General features: G+C 42.6%; 3 protein-coding genes across 3 annotated transcripts; 2 read left to right on the top strand and 1 right to left on the bottom strand.

Moving 5' to 3' along the window:
• Window positions 1–6,897: 6,897 nt before the first annotated feature.
• On the top strand, window positions 6,898–8,584 carry LOC128739862 (probable serine hydrolase). Its single transcript, XM_053835363.1, has 3 exons — window positions 6,898–7,080; window positions 7,143–7,291; window positions 7,378–8,584. The coding sequence occupies exons 2-3, from the start codon at window positions 7,145–7,147 to the stop codon at window positions 8,293–8,295; spliced, it is 1,065 nt and encodes a 354-aa protein (XP_053691338.1). The 5' UTR covers window positions 6,898–7,080; window positions 7,143–7,144; the 3' UTR covers window positions 8,296–8,584.
• Window positions 8,566–11,377, bottom strand: LOC128739861 (pre-rRNA-processing protein TSR1 homolog). The gene is made up of 4 exons (XM_053835362.1): window positions 11,180–11,377; window positions 10,834–11,104; window positions 8,903–10,773; window positions 8,566–8,836 (listed from the first exon to the last, which is right to left on the bottom strand). The coding sequence occupies exons 1-4, from the start codon at window positions 11,283–11,285 to the stop codon at window positions 8,640–8,642; spliced, it is 2,445 nt and encodes an 814-aa protein (XP_053691337.1). The 5' UTR covers window positions 11,286–11,377; the 3' UTR covers window positions 8,566–8,639.
• A 2,677-nt stretch (window positions 11,378–14,054) lies between these two features.
• Window positions 14,055–15,598, top strand: LOC128742991 (stomatin-like protein 2, mitochondrial). The gene is made up of 3 exons (XM_053839492.1): window positions 14,055–14,304; window positions 14,372–14,476; window positions 14,535–15,598. Exons 1-3 carry the CDS (start codon window positions 14,218–14,220, stop codon window positions 15,471–15,473), a joined length of 1,131 nt encoding a protein of 376 aa, XP_053695467.1. The 5' UTR covers window positions 14,055–14,217; the 3' UTR covers window positions 15,474–15,598.
• Window positions 15,599–17,610: the final 2,012 nt, after the last annotated feature.

The raw sequence follows: 17,610 nt of genomic DNA, 5'->3' as shown, positions 1-17,610 counted from the left end.
GAAGGTAATGTATAAAGTATATTACGATATCTCACCAATCTGTCCTATGTAAAGCTGAAAGTTGAATGTCAATTTTTTGCAGTTGTGGTTTATGAAAAACGCTTTTGTTTAACATAACTCCGTCATGCCTCCCAGTTTGCCTCGAGATATGATGCTGGGAGAGGCTGTTAGAGTTAACAGGATCGCAGCAACTGGTCCTGCAAATGTCCTGCACTTTAACAGCTGGCTGCGAAGTCTGTCGTATAAAAACAGAAGGTCAAGTTTCGGTAGCGGAATGTAGCACCTGGGCTTTGCTTTGCTTTGCTTTTTAAATCGGATAAATTTGTTACACTGATTGCACCCGTAGCAAGCAAAAAATAAAGCAGAAGTTATTGAATCATCGGCTATGAAAATTATCCAAAAGATTTCCCATACTTGATTATATTGCTGCAAAAATGGAATTATAACTGAAAACTGCTTAAAGGATTAGAAATAATCTCAAATAAACTTAAGGATAAGGAAAAAATGATTTTTATTATAACTTTTTTTTTCTCGAACAGCAATTTTTGCACTCTTGCACAAGAAAAGGTGCGACGAGAAAAGGTTAAAATTCCGGAAGCAATGCCAATCCGTTACAATTTCATATTAAAAAGATAACTAATTCAGTAAAATTAGTTTGCGTGGTAGTTTAACTTGTGTTGCGATATTTTTTCAGCAGGGTGGCCAAAATAGGAACACAGAGTGGCGAATAGAAGAACATTATGGCCAAAATAGGAACCCAGCAGAGGTTTTTCAATCGACAAAAACTAAAAGAAAAAAGCATATTTCCATCAAATAAACTTATACATTATGAAGATTAAGACTGAAATTACCTGTTGAAGAGGTTAAAAATATTTAGTTTATTCGTTTTTTATAAAACGTGATCGATATCCTTAAAAGTTTGACAAACTATGGCCAAAACTGGTGCTTTTACCCTATACGCTTCTAAGTCACGTTAAAACTATCCTTTTACAATTATGCTTCAATCTCCTTCCGAATAGTTCCTTATTTCCTATCCTGAAAATATTCATAATTATTCAATTCCGGAAAGTTTAACCTTTCCTAGAAAGTTTTTCCATCGTATTTTCTTTTCAAAATCCATGTCTTCTTCCTGCCTGTAAGTCACATCTACTACCGAACTGGAAATTTGTACACCGCAGTTGCTGCTGAACATTCCGAAGAACCTGATGCTATGCTGATGTTGCTGCTGTTGTTCTACGATCCTTACTAGAATCACGATTAGCCGAATTTGATAAAAGTTTTTCAATAAAACATTGAATGAATGTGACTTGGCTTTTTGTCTCAGTAATTGCTTCCTTCCAATTCGTTAACCAAGCCATTTCTCGAAGTTTGTGTGCTCGGCAGATGAGTAAATTCAACGAATTTGGTATGTGCTTTATCAACAGTAAAGTCGATATTTCTGTTTGACAGAAACTTGGCTGAATGATTCTATTTCTGATAATATGATAGCTCTTGATGGATACAGTTTTGTTAGACTGGCATGATCGTGGTCATAGTCGCGGTGGAGGAATTTGTATATATTTGAAGTCTGATCTTAGATGTAAGGTGATTTCGTCTTCGGACGTGGACAACTTTTCGCATGAATGATGAAATAATCAATGCAATGATTTCGAGAAACTTAGCGTATAGACAGTGGATGTATCCAGTAGAAGTGAATCCGATAATTTATGTTTCAAAAGATCACGTAATCGAGTTACCCACCTCATTAACCAATCCGTAACAAACAGGGGTGACATTGCGCATCTCGTTTCGAGTGATTTTGGTTCGTTTCGACCACGATAAACAAATGGGCGTCTCGAACCAAAATCACTCGAAACGAGATGCGCAATGTCACCCCAGGTTTTCGTTCTAATCACAGCACGACAACTCCTTTAAAGGTTCAAGATGATATCCATCAGACTTTAGATAAGAAAGGAACTGCGTTACTTCTTCTAATTGATTTCTACAAAGCTTTCGACAGAGTCTCGCATGTTAAGATGTTAAAAAAGATGTCTAGTCAATTCAGTTAGTCAAGCAATTGAAACTGAAGATAGACTGTCAAGCCCAATTAACATCGTGTCAGGTGTACCTCAGGAACCGGTTATTGGACCCTTATTATTTTCTCTGTTTATTAATGATTTGCCGATCGTCCTTAAGGTTTGTAAGATTCAAATGTTTGCGGGCGACGTACAATTTTACCTTTGTTCTAAACGCAGACCTAGAACGAGTCTTTCTTTGGTTTAAACGAAATTTTCTTTCCATCAACTCATCTAAAACTAAGATAATGTTCATAACAAGGCAACAGAGGCAGTACTGCTTGCCAAATATTGTTCTGAAGTCTGATATTCTGGATTACATTAACGAACTAATTAACCTTAGAGTGTTGATTCAGAATAATTTGGAATGGGAACACCAAATCAATCATCAGTGTTCCAACAATTATGCCTGTTTGCGCCACTTGAGATTAACTGCGGGAATGTTGACAATTCCAGTTAAAATCAGACTCTTAATCCTACCCCACATAACATACGGCATGGAGCTGACCACAAGTGCATCTATGGCAGTCTCGAATAGACTGCGGATTGCCGTCAATTGTTGTGTGCGGTGGGTGTTCAACCTATCGAGATTTTCTAGAACGGCACCTTACCACACAAAACCTTTTGGTTGTTCGTTTTGAATCTACGTTGCTATTTGACAATGTTCACGATTATTATTCATCAAGGGCCTCGGTATCTGTCAGAAAACTAGAAGCTTTTTACTACTTTATTTTAACACTTCCCATTTCCGCAATGCCTTCATTGTACGAGCTAATAGTACGACAAACAGTACGGTTCTTAAAGCTAAGAGTACAGCTAATTCCACGAGTAGGAGGAACATCGTTTAACGACATGCTGCTAAAAGGTCCGGACCTTCTTGTATCTCTGATGAAGGTATTGTTGCGCTACAGACAGGGGAACATTGCGGTAGTAAATGATATTAAGGAAATGTTCCACCAGATCCGCATACGGGCGGACGATAAACAGGCTCAGAGGTTCGACGAAGTCCAGAGATAGAACCCCAGGAGTACGTTATGGACATAGCAACTTTCGGGGCATCGTGCTCGCCAAGGCTGCCACAATTTATAAAAAACAAGAACGCATCGGAGTTGGCTGGAGCCTTTCCGAGGGCGGAGAAAGCTATAACGCAAAACCACTATATGGGTGATCTTCTAGATAGCGTAGACACCGAAGAGGAGGCCATCCAGTTGGTCAACGAAGTAAAGCACATACATCTCCTAGCAGGATTTGAGATGCGCAACTTGTGTTCCAATTCAGTCAGTTCTGGCAAGCATCCGAGAACCAGTATCGCGTCAACAAATCAAATCTATGAACCTGGAAAAATCCCTAGAATCGGAGCGAGTCCTTGGATTGATCTGGAAGTCAACGGAGGATGTCTTTACTTTCGACATAAACAGTATGAAGAAGCAGATAGAGACACTGATTCGCAGCGGAGCTACATCTAGTAAACGGCAAGTTCTACAAATGGTAATGTCCTTGTTCGACCCACTGGGGCTGATTGCGCAAGTCGTTGTTGATGGGAAAATACTCATGCAACTGATTTGGAGAACCGGAACAGAGTGGGACGAGCTCATTGTGGAAGAATTTTGAGACAAGTGGAGGCTGTGGTGTCAATGCCTGCAGCGTTTGGACGAAGGGAAGGTACTTTGTTGCTTCTACAAAGGGGTAGGCGTTACTATGCTCAAAGATGCGGAAGCCCACCTGTTCGTAGATGCTAGTGAGATGGCCTGTGCATCGGAATCTTCGCTACGTAGACAACGGTAAACCCAGATGTGTCCTGGTCGTCGTGAAAACGAAGGTCGCCTCACTGAAACCACCTTCTATCCCGCGTCTTGAACTTCAAGCCGCAATGATCGGAACAAGGTTGTTGGATTTCGCTCTAAACGCGCTAGGTGTTCAAATTACCAAGCGCTTCTTGTGGACGGATTCGACAATGGTCCTCTGCTGGTTGCGAGCTGATAGTCAACGCTACCATCAATTCGTTGCCTTCCGGGTAGGAGAAATCCTAACCTTAAGCAGTGTTGATGAGTGGCATTACGTGCCATCCAAGAAAAACATCGCTGATGTCGCCACAAAATGGAAAGATGGACCAAGCTTCGACCCGAACCACCCATGGTACAATGCTTCGGAATTCTTATACCTAGCGCAGGATCAGTGGCCGTCGGAACCGTTCCAGAGCCACGGAAACCGAACTACGCGCCGTGTTTCTTTTCCGCGGCACAGTGCCTTACGAGCTGCTGGAAATGTCTAGGTTTTCAAAGCGGAACCGTCTGTTGAGAGCCACAGCCTACGTTTTACGAACCGTGAGATTCAAGGGAGAAAATTCCGTTAAACTGGATCATCTAACACAGGGCGAGCTGTGCGATGCAGAAAACTTAATATAGCGACAAGTGCAAGCTGGGACGTACCCGGATGAATACGCGATCCTGCGGCGTAACTCAGCGAATCCAACAAGTCCGTCTCAAATCCCGAAGAACAGTCCACTAAACCGCCTTTCGGTATTCCTAGACGAGCGAGGCGTCATCCGAATGAATAGCAGAATCTCCTCCGCGTCGTCTGTGCCGTATGACACGCAATTCCCAATAATATTACCTAGGAAGCACCGGGCAACACGTCTTCTAACTGAGGATTACCACCACAGGTTTCTACACAGCAATGGGGAAACAGTTTGCAACGAAATGCGTCAACGATTCCATGTGCCCGGATTACGTATTCTGATTCGTCTGGTGGCGAAGCAATGTGTGACTTGCCGTGTTAGAAAAGTTGTTCCAGCACCGCCTATGATGTCACCTCTACCAAAAGTCCGCGTAACAGGGATGGTCAGACCATTCACGCACACTGGCATGAACTATCGGGGACCAATACAGATCAAACAGGGACGCAGCTTGGTGAAAAGGTGGGTTGCGCTATTCACCTGTCTCGCGATTCGTGCTGTGCACCTGGAATGGTCTATCTACACAGTCGTGCGTGATGGCGTGATGGCCTGTTGGCAAACCAGTTACAGAACTTCCATGAGGACTGCGCCGTAAGTTTCACGAACGGTGAAACAAGCTGACTGTTCAATCCGCCGTCGACACCCCATATGGGTGGTTCTTGGGGGCGCATGGTGCTCTCCGTTAAATCCGCTATATCTGCCATTGCGGATCACCCCCGATATCCTAGCGATGAGGTATTCGAGACAGTCGTGATTGAAGTCGACCCTTAACTCCAGGCCTCTTACGTACATCCCGTTGGAATTAGCAGAACAGGAGTCTCTCACACCTAATCACTTTTTACTCTTCGGTACGAAAGATATCACTTAACCAGAACTACTTATCAAGGCGGAGAAAAATAACTTGCTGGACAGTTGGCACCTCGCACAGTACTTAGTGGACCAACTATAACCAAGCGTACCAAATGGTTGAGCGGCAGGATCGTAGACGTGATTAAGGCGGCGCGGCGGATGGACAGGTTCAGACTAAGAACGGAATGCTCAACAGATCTGCGGTAAAATTAGCACTTTTTGATATTCAGTTGTCAGTAGACGGTCCGGAACTTCACGGGTAGGGGGATGTTACGAAACGACTGGACAGTTTCTCTCAGTGTGAATTCGGTACCGCCCGTAACAATCAATCTGACGGTACACAAACGTCACACGGACAAATGTCATGAAGCATTACCTCGTGGCTCGAACTGTCATATGGAGCTTAACCCCATTGTGCTTAAAGTAGAGCCTTAAATCTAAAACTAAACTAAATTTACTCAAATAAAATTGAATTATAAACTATTTTGGATTTGGAACTACCGTGAGCTAAAGTGTTTTCTTCTTCGTTAGGTAATTTCTATTGATCGCTTAGGTAACTATTGAAAACCTCGCGATTTATCTTAACCTAAGTGAATACTTTTACCCTTACTTATACTTAAACTAATTATAGAGATAATAGTTAATAGTACGGCAAACAGTACGGTTCTTAAAGCTAAGAGCATAGCTGATTCCACGCAAGTTAATTAAATAAATAGTTGAAGAAGAAGAAATCGTTTCAGATAAAAAAACGGAATGAAATGCGAAATGTTAGCAAAAATTGTACTACTTAAAATGCTTTGTAAATTATCTAAACAATACATTTCAGCTTTGAAGCTGCGTAAAAGCTGCTATCGAGACCTATTAATTTCCTAACAGATATTGTGGAATAGTTAGTTATAAGCATCGCACCGTTGTTCTGTATTGAACTTGTTAGTTTAAGTGAAGTTAACAAATGATATGGCTGATCGTAGAGTTTGAAAAGGTGTAAAAATAAATAAAAAATAAATACTTCTAAAAAATAATTAAATAGTCAGTCACCAAGCGAAAATACTGAATTTTTCATCATTAAAGGATTGTTTAAAAATTGTATTATTTGCCGAGTATGACATCGAATGTTCTTTTTAGAACTTCATGAAATTCAATCCTTTTTAGAAATGTTTGACGTAAACTTTTTTTAGGACTTCGAAATTTGCATAACACATTTTTATTGTTTAAGTTCCGGTTCGTGAACAGTGAATTTGAAAAATATCAAATTCAATCACAGATATTAAATACCGCCGAATTTTCTAACCTTAAATAGTCACATTATTTTTTTCGTGCATAAATTCTACAACAGCCTGCTTCGACCAACCATCAAGCGACCCAGCTAAACCAGCTAAACACGTGTCTGTCTACTCGTCACTAATACAGTACTCCGTGTTTTGCACCGCCTACCGTTTGAAGGTGTGAGAGCTCAGCTGTCAAATTATTGAATGAATAATTTACTACTGAAGTCTTGAGACAAAATGCAATCATCGATTTACGCATAAACTCTTCAGGTACCTACATCAAGTTGATTAGACCGATTAAAATATATGTCTATTGCGAAAAAAAACGGAGAATAAGGGAAGGAAGTGCTTCACAACACGCATGTGCGATTCATGCTGTTTGCTGATAAGAGAGTTATAAAGATTATTCCTTGAGCATCTCGCTTCATTGTTCACGTTTCCTGGCTGATTGAAGGTAAGTTTTTTTAAGTACCTTTTTGAGTTTTATTATTAATGCGGCTAATTTTACTTGTTTAGGAATGTCCAAGTTTAAATCGCTCATTCGTCCTGCTGTCCTTTTAACACAAGTGGCTTTGCGCCCTTATGCAGCTTCAATAACCGTAAATGTTCACCGCGGTGTTCACAGCCAGAAGCATGAGGAAACGCGCGAGGGGGTTAAACGAGAGGTAAGAGTACAAAGTTGCTTCGTAATGCTCTGACACACACGCCATGCGTAATGGTTTAAAGTCCATGTTACATTGGTTTTTTGTAGGTCGAGGAGGTGCGCATTCCGGTTCCGTACGGGGAAATTGCTGGTAAATGGTGGGGACCAAAGGACGTACGTCCGGTCGTATGTTTGCATGGTTGGCAGGACAATGCAGGAACTTTCGACCGATTAATACCGCTCCTACCACAGCACATTAGTTTTCTTGCTATTGACTTCCCTGGACACGGGTTGTCCTCAAGAATTCCTGACGGAATGACTTATCACACACTCGACAGTGTCTATTTGCTAAAGCTTATTATGCAGGAGTATCATTGGAAGAAAATCTCATTCCTGAGCCATTCGATGGGCTCACTCGTTGGTATGATTTTCTCGTCTATTTTTCCGGACAAGATTGATTTTCTTGTGGGAATCGACGCACTGAAGCCACACATTGCTGATCCAGCAAAAATTGGACCACGTTTGGAGAAGAAAATACCTCAGATGCTCGTAGCGGACATAAGAAATCGCGAGAAATCCGAACCACCTAGCTATGCGTTCGAGGAACTTGTTGAGCGCTTACATCACGGGACGAATAAATCGGTAAGCAAAGAAGCCGCACCGTATCTGCTGAATCGTAATATCAAAAAATCTACAATGCACCCGGATAAGTACTACTTCACGCGAGACAGTCGACTGAAGTACAGCGTCGGGGTTGGCTGGAGTCAGGATGTGAATCTGGAGCTTGCCAAACGGATGACAATGCCGTACATGTTTATCAAAGCACTGCATTCGCCGTACTACGAGGAGAAGAAGTACTTCGAACAGTACATAAATGTCGTGAAGGAAGTGAACCCGAAATTCGAGCTCGAATTTGTGGACAGTACGCATCATCTACATCTGACTGAACCGGAGAAGGTTGCCCCGTTGGTTACGAAGTTTTTATGTAAATACTGGAACAAGGAAGCAGATCTTGGCCATAAGTAGCTCGATATTGTTTTACGATAGAATAAAATTATTTAAATTTTGTTTTGTTTCAAAATGTTCTGAGGAAAATTACAGTATAGTTCAGCCGTACTTTCTATGTCCGTAAACTTGAAAGCCTCTAAGGACTGTGCGACAAAAAGTCGATTTAAAATCACGGAATTAAAAGAATAAAACGTTCAAAATGTCTGTTAAAGTATCCTAGATTGCAGGTGTTTTTTCTTCAAGTTCTAATATTCATCATTGCAGCGTTAGGTAATATATAACATTGGTTATAATATTCATTTAAAGGTTCAACCCATATCTACAGGCGGTCAACTCATCTCATACCTGTTTTTAGTGTTCCATCACTCCTGCATTTCTTCGTCCTCCTTCGAGTTAGTTCCTGAACCGCTAGCAAAGCTAGCCTCTGCGTTTTGGGAACATGAAACGACACAATCCTCATAGTTCCACTTTGGGAAAACTCGTTTGTACAGATACAGAAGCACTGTGTCGTGTGACTTTAGTTGTGAATCAAAGATACACTTCATGTGACCGTGAGTTCCTATTGAAAGCAATAAAAATGCAGTTAATATTCAACACCCAACACCGTGACTTGAATTAAACTTACCCAACGATTCCTTGATGTGCCCCAAACGACCCAGCTTGGTTCGTAGCTTGCACGGTTTGAAGTACTCGATATCTTCCGGGTTGAAGAACATGTAACGAATGACGGCCGATTTCCGATGGATTTTGAACGGATGTCCACTCAGCACGGCACGCTTCAGCACAATCCTATCCGGGCTGCAGCTGACGATACTTCCGCAGGCCACCATCGCCAGGGAAGTGTCCGGATTTTCACGGAAACAAACCACCGGCGCCGGTGGAAACTGAATCGGTGCAAAAAAGGTAGCCACCACAGTCATTCCGGGTCGGAAGAACCGCTCATACTTATGTTTGTCCCCGTTGGTATGCTGGCTGAAGATGGGATTAACGATGAACCGACGGTAGCCGCACTGGACAATCATTCGTTCTTTCGATTTGATCGGAATTGACGAATTGGGCGTTCGCTTGAGGCAAACGTTCATAACGGACATTTGATGCTCGTGCGGTAGCAAACCGTAAACAATTAAATGATTACCATTGCCAGCGGACAGGTAGGCATTCCACAGATCCTGCGGAACGCTCTTAACAAAGATCTGAATGTACCACCCGGGCAAAATTCCATCATCGACTTCCTGCGCTTCCTTTATGATTCGCCTTTTGGTACGGTCAAAATTTTTAAACTGATAAATCTTGGCGTAATCCAGCGGAAGATTTTCCTTTACATCCCAAAGAGACGTCCGGAAAGATTCCAAACCGCGATATTTACGAAACCGTTCCCTTGCTGGAATATTGGCCGGTGTGTCTATCTCATCCGGAAAGATCTCATCGTCTTTTGCTGCCTTTAGTTTCGCTAAGCTTTGCTTTTCTTCCTCCATGTCCATTTGCGTATCGTACTTATCTGCCGAAACCGGACCGTCCGAAACGCTAACTTCATCAAACTCTTCATCATCTTCTGAATTATCACCGTCCCCAGCCACCTTACTCTCGCTATCTGACTCACAAGACATGTAGTCTTCTTCATCATCGTCGTCGTCGTCATCATCATCATCCTCGTCATCATCGTCGCTTTCATTCTCCGAAACTTCCTCGATATCCGGAATCCAAGCCGCCTGATATTCACTCATACCCTTAGGAATCCTCTTAATCAATCTCTTCTTATTTTCGTTTCTTGATGCGGCGATTTCCTCCTCCGTAGGCCACGTTTGCTCGGCATCCATTTCATCCGGGATATTTTCTCGCTGCAAACTTGTTTGCTTTTGTGGATCCGCTTTTGCCAGCAGCCTCACTTCTTCGGAGGACATTTCCTCATCATTTTTCCTTAGCTTATAAGGATCATCAACAGCATACACTTCTGACATCTGAAAATCCCCCAAACCAGGAATGTGAACCAGCTGATTCACAGATAGTGCCACACCCCTTAGAAATCCAGTAACTTTGAGTGTTCCCACACCTTCTTCGCCCATCTCGGGCACGTACTCAACGTGCTCGCCAAACAAATGCGGTCTGTTGCCTCTGTTGTGCAGAATCTTCCGCTTCTGTCCGCCAACGCGACGCAGCAAATTCAACCCATCGGTGTTGGTATCCAAGGTCATCAACTTTTCGTCCGGCAGCACCGTCGATATCGACTTCTGGACGCTAGCCTTAACCTGACCACGCTTCTTCGGTGCTATCGACTCCAAATCCATCAAACAAACCATCGGCGTTGGAAGCCCCTGGCTGAGAGCCATATTCAAAATCTTTGCTCCGACCTTATCAATCACATCATCCTCGGCCTCGGTAGCCGACACAAGCAAAATTGCAGAATCACACACCTTCAAACAGTCCAAGATTTCCAACTCATGACCATGACCCTTCTGCGGAACCAGAAAGGAAAAACGCTGACGAAACCGTGGAAGACTAAAACAAAACGAAAATTAAAATTCAAACCAACCTAACAGAACCATCAGTAATCCTCACTTAATATAACGCATTCCATTGGCAAGCTTCTGAACGGTGGCTTCCTCGTCGCAACCCTCGATAATGGCCAACGCCGAGTTGGCGTCTACATTGGCATGCAGCGGCAGAATGCAGGTCAAAAACGGTGCAGTCGTTGCTCCGCCCAGACTGCGCTTCAGCGCCATCGCTTCCTGGCGTTTATTTTTACGAATCTGATTCGCCTGCTGGCGACGATTTTCCCGTCCAATTTCTCGTTTCGCTTTTTTCGAAACAGATTTTACGTTGGCCTTTCCTGCAATTACATAAAAATAATATCGAAAAATTCAAAATGTATTCCATATACTTCTACTGTGAAACAATAACAAACCTTTTGCAACTCGTTCCAGTGCTCGCTTCGACGAGTGTTTACCATGTTTGTGAGCCTTGTTAGTCTGTTTCAAGGCTCCTGCCCTATGGATTGTTTCCAGAGCCATCACCACAACTTTAAATTAATAGATTTTCCTCGAATTTTACACCAACTTTTAAGAAATTACGATCTGCACATGTCCTGCGGCATGTTTATTTAAATCGAGAGTGAGGTTAGAATTTCGTGTTTACCTAAATTTTGAAGGGCGAGCTGGTGCACTGCCCCCATGAAAAAAGGATGCGCTAAACACTGAGCCAAATTCTAATGCATATTTTGTAAAAAATGTTTTGTTCGTGTTGATGGTGTTCTGCAAAATTTCTTGTAAAACCAGCCCATCGGCAGGCAACCATGTTTTCGCTGCCAACATCTCGTGTGTGCGAAAATGAGATAGCATGTCAGCACTGCGTTTCACTCAACTACCAGCAGTCTGATTTGGGCCCGCTGTCAAATTTTGAGCCCAGGACATGCTGTCGCTGACGTTTACTGCAGCTCGTTATAGAGATGTCGATGGCAGGGATACCAGACTTGCAGATTTGTCTGCAAATTCCAGATTTTTGGAACGGTCTTGCAGATCATTATAAATTTGCAGATATTTGCAGTTTTTATGACTTTTATTGTTTTGGTGCAGATTTTTGTTCGAAGCTCTTTAAACTTTCACAGACTTCCTAAAAAAGTGTGCAGATTTTTGCAGATTATTTTCAAACCAGAAAATTCGAGTAACCGGAAAACTGCTCGACTTTTTCGATTTTCGAGCAGTTCCAGACATTTGTTTAGAAAATATGGCATCGCTGGTCGATGGGGTGTGTAAAACTCAGCTGAAAATATCCACCTTTTCGCGCGCTTAATGGCGGCCAGTTGCTACACTTTTCGACAATGTTTATTTGCTTTTGGGAGCTCCGCTCACGTACACTTGAAAGTTCTACAGCAACAATCAAGGGTGGAAACATGAACTTGACGAGAATAAAGTTGCCAAAGGCATGCTAACGTTTTTCGAAAGTTGTACCCACTAGCCGCCATTACGCACGCGAAAAGGTGGATTGCTAATTTCCCACCCTTTCGTACGCGATGAATTGGGTATTTTAGCGGTATTTAAATTCTTGCATATTATGATAAGATATGATGTCACTGTAAAGTCACATGAAGACTTTTCCAAATTTGACGAGTAAAAGTAATAAAAAAATGCATTTTTTTTATTTAAAAAAATTTTTTGAGATTAGACGATAGCTTATAAGTAAACCATTTTTCTTCTCAGCTCGCCTTCGACAACACAGTGGATAGATAAACTATGGTCATCAGACGATACAAGTTTCATATGGGAGCTGTCAAAAGCTCGGTCAAAATGAAAAGCTCTATCAGAAAGATAGAAGAGAGGAAGAGAACTTCTGACATCATTTCAATCAATCGGCTTGGTTGATATCTGTCAAACAGCACATCACTCTATTTTTGATTTTTATTAATTTTTTCATCAAATATTGACTCAATTGAAATAAAAAAAAGAACTGTTAAATTCAGAAAACGACGGGCTATCAAATGAGGTAAAAAAAGCAACATTTTTGGGAAAATTAAAATACCCAATTATAACCGTTGCGGGCAAAACCGTTGCCACTATCGTCACGAAGGCAAATATCGTTTATTTTGTCAAGTAAATCAATCCAGCTTTCCATACCGAGACTTTTTTTCCCGTGTTGAACTATTGTGATATCGCCCGGGTGTTTGCTGTATGACCTGTACTGCATTTCTTTTTGCTATAATCGCTATTGAATGAGCAATATGCTTATTAAATTTTAAGCTTGCTTGTGTGTATTGGAGTTTCGTTTACCCTTCCTTCAAAGCTTGATCTATACTTCACCCACTTATTCCTCACTGCCAGTACTATGCCATATTATAGCCGTCCGAGGTCTCATTCGTTCCTCTGCCCAGTACACTTAACTATAGGAGGAACTTTTGCACTGTCAAGAATTCAGCATGAAGGAAAAGTAAATGAGGAGGGGGGGGGCTGAGAATAAACCCATGCTAAAGTCACTTGACATCGAATGGCTTGATTCTACTAAGATTTAAGCCCACGACCATTCACTTGTTAAAGCAGACTCGGTAACTTTGCGGCTACGGAGCCCTCCGCTTTGAACGAAAGCGGAGAGTTACCTTTATTTATGATGGTATTCTCCGTTTTGTTTCAAAATTTAGCAGATTTTGAGTGTCTTGGCGCCTTTGTAATTTATAGTCGCTGTAGCTTTCCACGAGCGATAATGGCGGCTATTGAGCAGCTAGCTATTGGCGGCTAGTGGGCACAACCTTTTGACATTCATTGCAGGAGCAGTTCGCCCTGGCGGGGTTACTATGGAAACATCCGTGATTGTTTGTTGTTCGAGTGTAAAAATGTAAACATTGTTTATTTTGCAGATCAACTGAAGAGGGACATAACGGATAAGAAGTTTTATGGATTGTGGCTTCGCGGAGTTTTATGGATTGTCGTTTACGCCAAAGAAGGAGAGCAAAAATGTGCAAAATTTAAACAAAACTATTGCTCTCCTTCTTTTGCGTAAACGAAAGAAAGAACAACACTGCCGTACAGGAGAAGAGTGCCCAGATTTTGGATGCAGAGTTGTCAAAAAGATTGTTCGCATATTACGAACACAATTTACGGCATCCACCATTATAGCGCGTTAAAAGCTGGATAGGCCTTAATGTTTATTGTACCATAATATTTTTAGCCTTTTATCAATAAAATAAATAAATTTTCGTGTAGAAAATGTGTTGCAAATTTTGTTGAGTGTAGAAACTCAAAAGCTTCAATTTGACGTTTACAGATTTGTGACTGTGACCGCCGTTTTGCCCGTTTTGCATGCAGTGCAGCATTTTTTGATAAATTTCGCAACAATAGATACGTTTTCAAAGGCTGTTCTTTGTTTTATTACAAATTCTCATTATTTTACGAGTACAAAGTGACTTAAACCGTATACCTCCGGTGCGTTGGATGAAATATACTTCCAGAAAACAACATGATTCGTGCTACGGCTAATCTTTCTCGGCTGCCACTACGAGGGATGTCGTCCGCGGTAGCCGGTATTACCGGTCAAAAGCAACCGGTAAGTGCATTTATTTTAATGTTTTATACAGTTGGTTGAAGCTAATACTGTACCGTGACTTTTGCAGGCTCTTTTAAATAACCACTTGGACAATGTTCTACTACATTCTGCACAGGTTCGATACAAATCAACACCTATCAATACAATCATTATGTTCGTACCACAACAAGAGGTAAGCTTTCGTGGATTGTTAAATTGTTTTTTAATTTCTTACACCAACGTTTCTTCAGGCCTGGGTCGTGGAACGAATGGGAAAATTCCATCGAATTTTGGAGCCTGGGCTGAATGTCCTGGTACCCTTTGTGGACCGAGTGAAATATGTACAGAGTCTCAAAGAAATTGCTATTGATGTTCCGAAGCAATCTGCCATTACCTCGGATAACGTTACGCTTAGCATAGATGGTGTGTTATATCTGCGGATCTTGAACCCTTACCATGCCTCGTATGGTGTGGAAGATCCGGAGTTCGCTATCACTCAGCTTGCTCAGACCACAATGAGATCCGAGCTGGGTAAGATGTCGCTGGATAAAATCTTTCGCGAGCGTGAGTCGCTCAACATTAGCATTGTGGATTCGATCAACAAGGCTTCTGAGGCGTGGGGCATTTCTTGCCTTCGATACGAAATTCGTGACATCAAGCTGCCCAGTCGAGTCCACGAGGCCATGCAAATGCAGGTCGAAGCAGAGCGCAGGAAACGAGCGGCAATCCTAGAGTCGGAAGGTGTCCGAGCAGCGGAAATTAACGTTGCAGAAGGTAAACGACAAAGTCGTATCCTCGCCTCCGAGGCTCAAAAGCAGGAGGAAATCAATAGAGCAAACGGTGAAGCTGCTGCTCTGCTGGCCGTAGCTAACGCTCGTGCCAAGGGACTGACCATGGTTGCAAACTCGTTGCAGTCAAGGCAAGGTCGCGATGCGGCTTCGCTGGCCGTAGCCGAAAAGTACGTGAATGCTTTTGAAAACTTGGCGAAAAAGAATAACACACTGATCGTACCATCCAATGCCTCCGACGTGACGTCAATGGTAGCCCAAGCAATGCAAATCTATAACAGTTTGCAGATGGAAGTGAAAGACATGCAAGCTAATGATGCCGCAGGCCCTGCTGCAGAGAATACCTTAGCAGATCCTACCTATAATGAGCATATGAGTAAAACTTCCGAAAAATCAGTCTAAGACTTTAATGGTAAATGGCATTTAGATGGCATCAGATTCGTACTAAGAGGTAAATGAAATTAAATTTAAAAATCTCTGTAAAGAAAAAATCACTGTAATGTGCAAGTCGAAAATATTCAAAATTGTTAAACAGTATGCAGGTGCCTAAATGTTGACTGAATTAATCCGAAATTGGTCATTAGGGTGCTGGATTGCTTCGTCTACATGCACATACACACTATCACACACGTACGAAGATTGAATTTTGCGACTTGGCCCAGTCTGATTTAACACCGACCATTTGTCGATCTTGAGCTGCTATCTTCCAATCGGTTCTAAAGCCCGTTGTTCTAGCATTCTCGTCAAAAACGCACATCCAACGAGTGCGCGTTTTGTAGTCGTCGGCCTCTAGTGGATTCTCTACTGAATGTTGCCTTGCTAGTCGCTCCTTACCACGTGACCTCTGTAGTCAGGCGTGTTGGCGTGTTAATATCCGCTCCGTCATGCGACAAATTCTTGCTAAACTGCTTGTTAAGATGCGTGTATAACACCGATGATATTCCTGCCATCCGCGAACTCTGCTTAAGCCCCAACAGCATGTGAGATTTCTGCATACCGACACTTCAATCAGCACTTTCCAATGCAATGTTGCAATAGCAAATTTGATTGACAGCCCGACACGTCGCTCTCACCCTACTTCAAACCACTTATCGTAATATCGTAAGAATCGTACATCGCCTTGAAGTCTATACACGAACAGTGAGTCTACAAGTTGAATTCTCGGAATTTATCGACGATCTGTCGTTTAAGTGTACATTTGGTGAAACAGGGAACGGCCCCCGAAAACCACTGCTGTTCAGAGCTCTACTGGATGGAGTGGTGTTTTGTGGCACATCACTGGGATACTATCGAGTCCCTTCGAGATGCTGAGGGTTTGCAGACGAACATCACTCTTGAGGTGATGATCCGAAGAGCGGCATCGGTAGCAAAGGCTTCGCAGAGTATCATATCACAGCCAGGAACTTGCAGCGGCGGAGGAAATCTACAACATGCGTTCCCTACGGGGTGCGAATATTGACTGTGACCAACACCTAGTAGCAATATATGAGCGCTCATAACTGTCAACCATATATCAGACACGCCAAAGCCGTCCTTGGTTGAACATTAGGCAGCTAGTGAACCCACAATCTGCCGAAAACTATGCGCGAATACTGGATGAGGCATTTACCATCTTCCGAGAAGTTAGGTGCTTCAAACCTCGAAGACGGTTGGGACAGAATAGACGGTACTAGGTGACGAGCCCCGGAGTATACAAAATGATTGGTTTGATGGGGAATGCCAACAAGCGGTGGAGAAGAAAAAAATCATCTGAGCATTGCCACTAGGGAGAACTTGGCCAAATAGCGACGAACAAAGAACCAGTTGGCCACGATCCTGAGAAGTAAAAGCGTCAAATGGAGGACAGAGATTGTGAAGAATTTGAGCAACTATTTCGAGCTAATGACACGCGCAAGGGCTACACATTGAAACCCGACATGTATACGGACCAAAGAGGGAATCTAATCACAAACGAACGCGAGGTCGTCGACAGGTGGTTGTAGTAGTTTAGTCGATGAACACTTTAGAACCTCGAGAACAGCTCAGTTGCAGAAGGGGGTGGACCAAAAATTACCCTAGGAGTGTGCATGAAAAATAGTAATGTCCAAGCAACTGATCTCCAAAAAGTCAAACGAGAAATCGGGTTACTGAATACCAGCAAACCCGCGGGTAAGGACCGTCAACCGGCAGAGCCTTATAAACATGGCCGAGAAACACTAACAACGGCTCTATACTACATTTCCAAGATTTGAAAGGAGGAAAAGCTACCAGAGGAATGGATGGAAGGTGTGGTTTGTCCCATCTTTAAAAAGGGTGATCTGCTCGACTGCTTAAACTATCGCGGCGTAACGCTGGTAAACATCACCTACAAGGTACTCTTCCAGCTCCTGTTACGCCGTCTGCCACCGATGGCACAAGGTTTCGTAGAGCATTATCAGGCGGACTTTATAGGGGCTCGCGCAATTGCGAACCAAATTTTTACCATTCGACAGATCTTGCAGAAATGTCCATCTTTATTGATTTCAAAGCAGCATACGATACAGTCGATCAAGACTAGCAA

Source organism: Sabethes cyaneus, chromosome 3, assembly GCF_943734655.1.
Source record: "Sabethes cyaneus chromosome 3, idSabCyanKW18_F2, whole genome shotgun sequence".
Classification (NCBI taxonomy): Eukaryota; Metazoa; Arthropoda; class Insecta; order Diptera; family Culicidae; genus Sabethes; species Sabethes cyaneus.
Note: the sequence above shows the minus strand (reverse complement) of the source record. Positions and strands in the feature narration are given on the sequence as shown.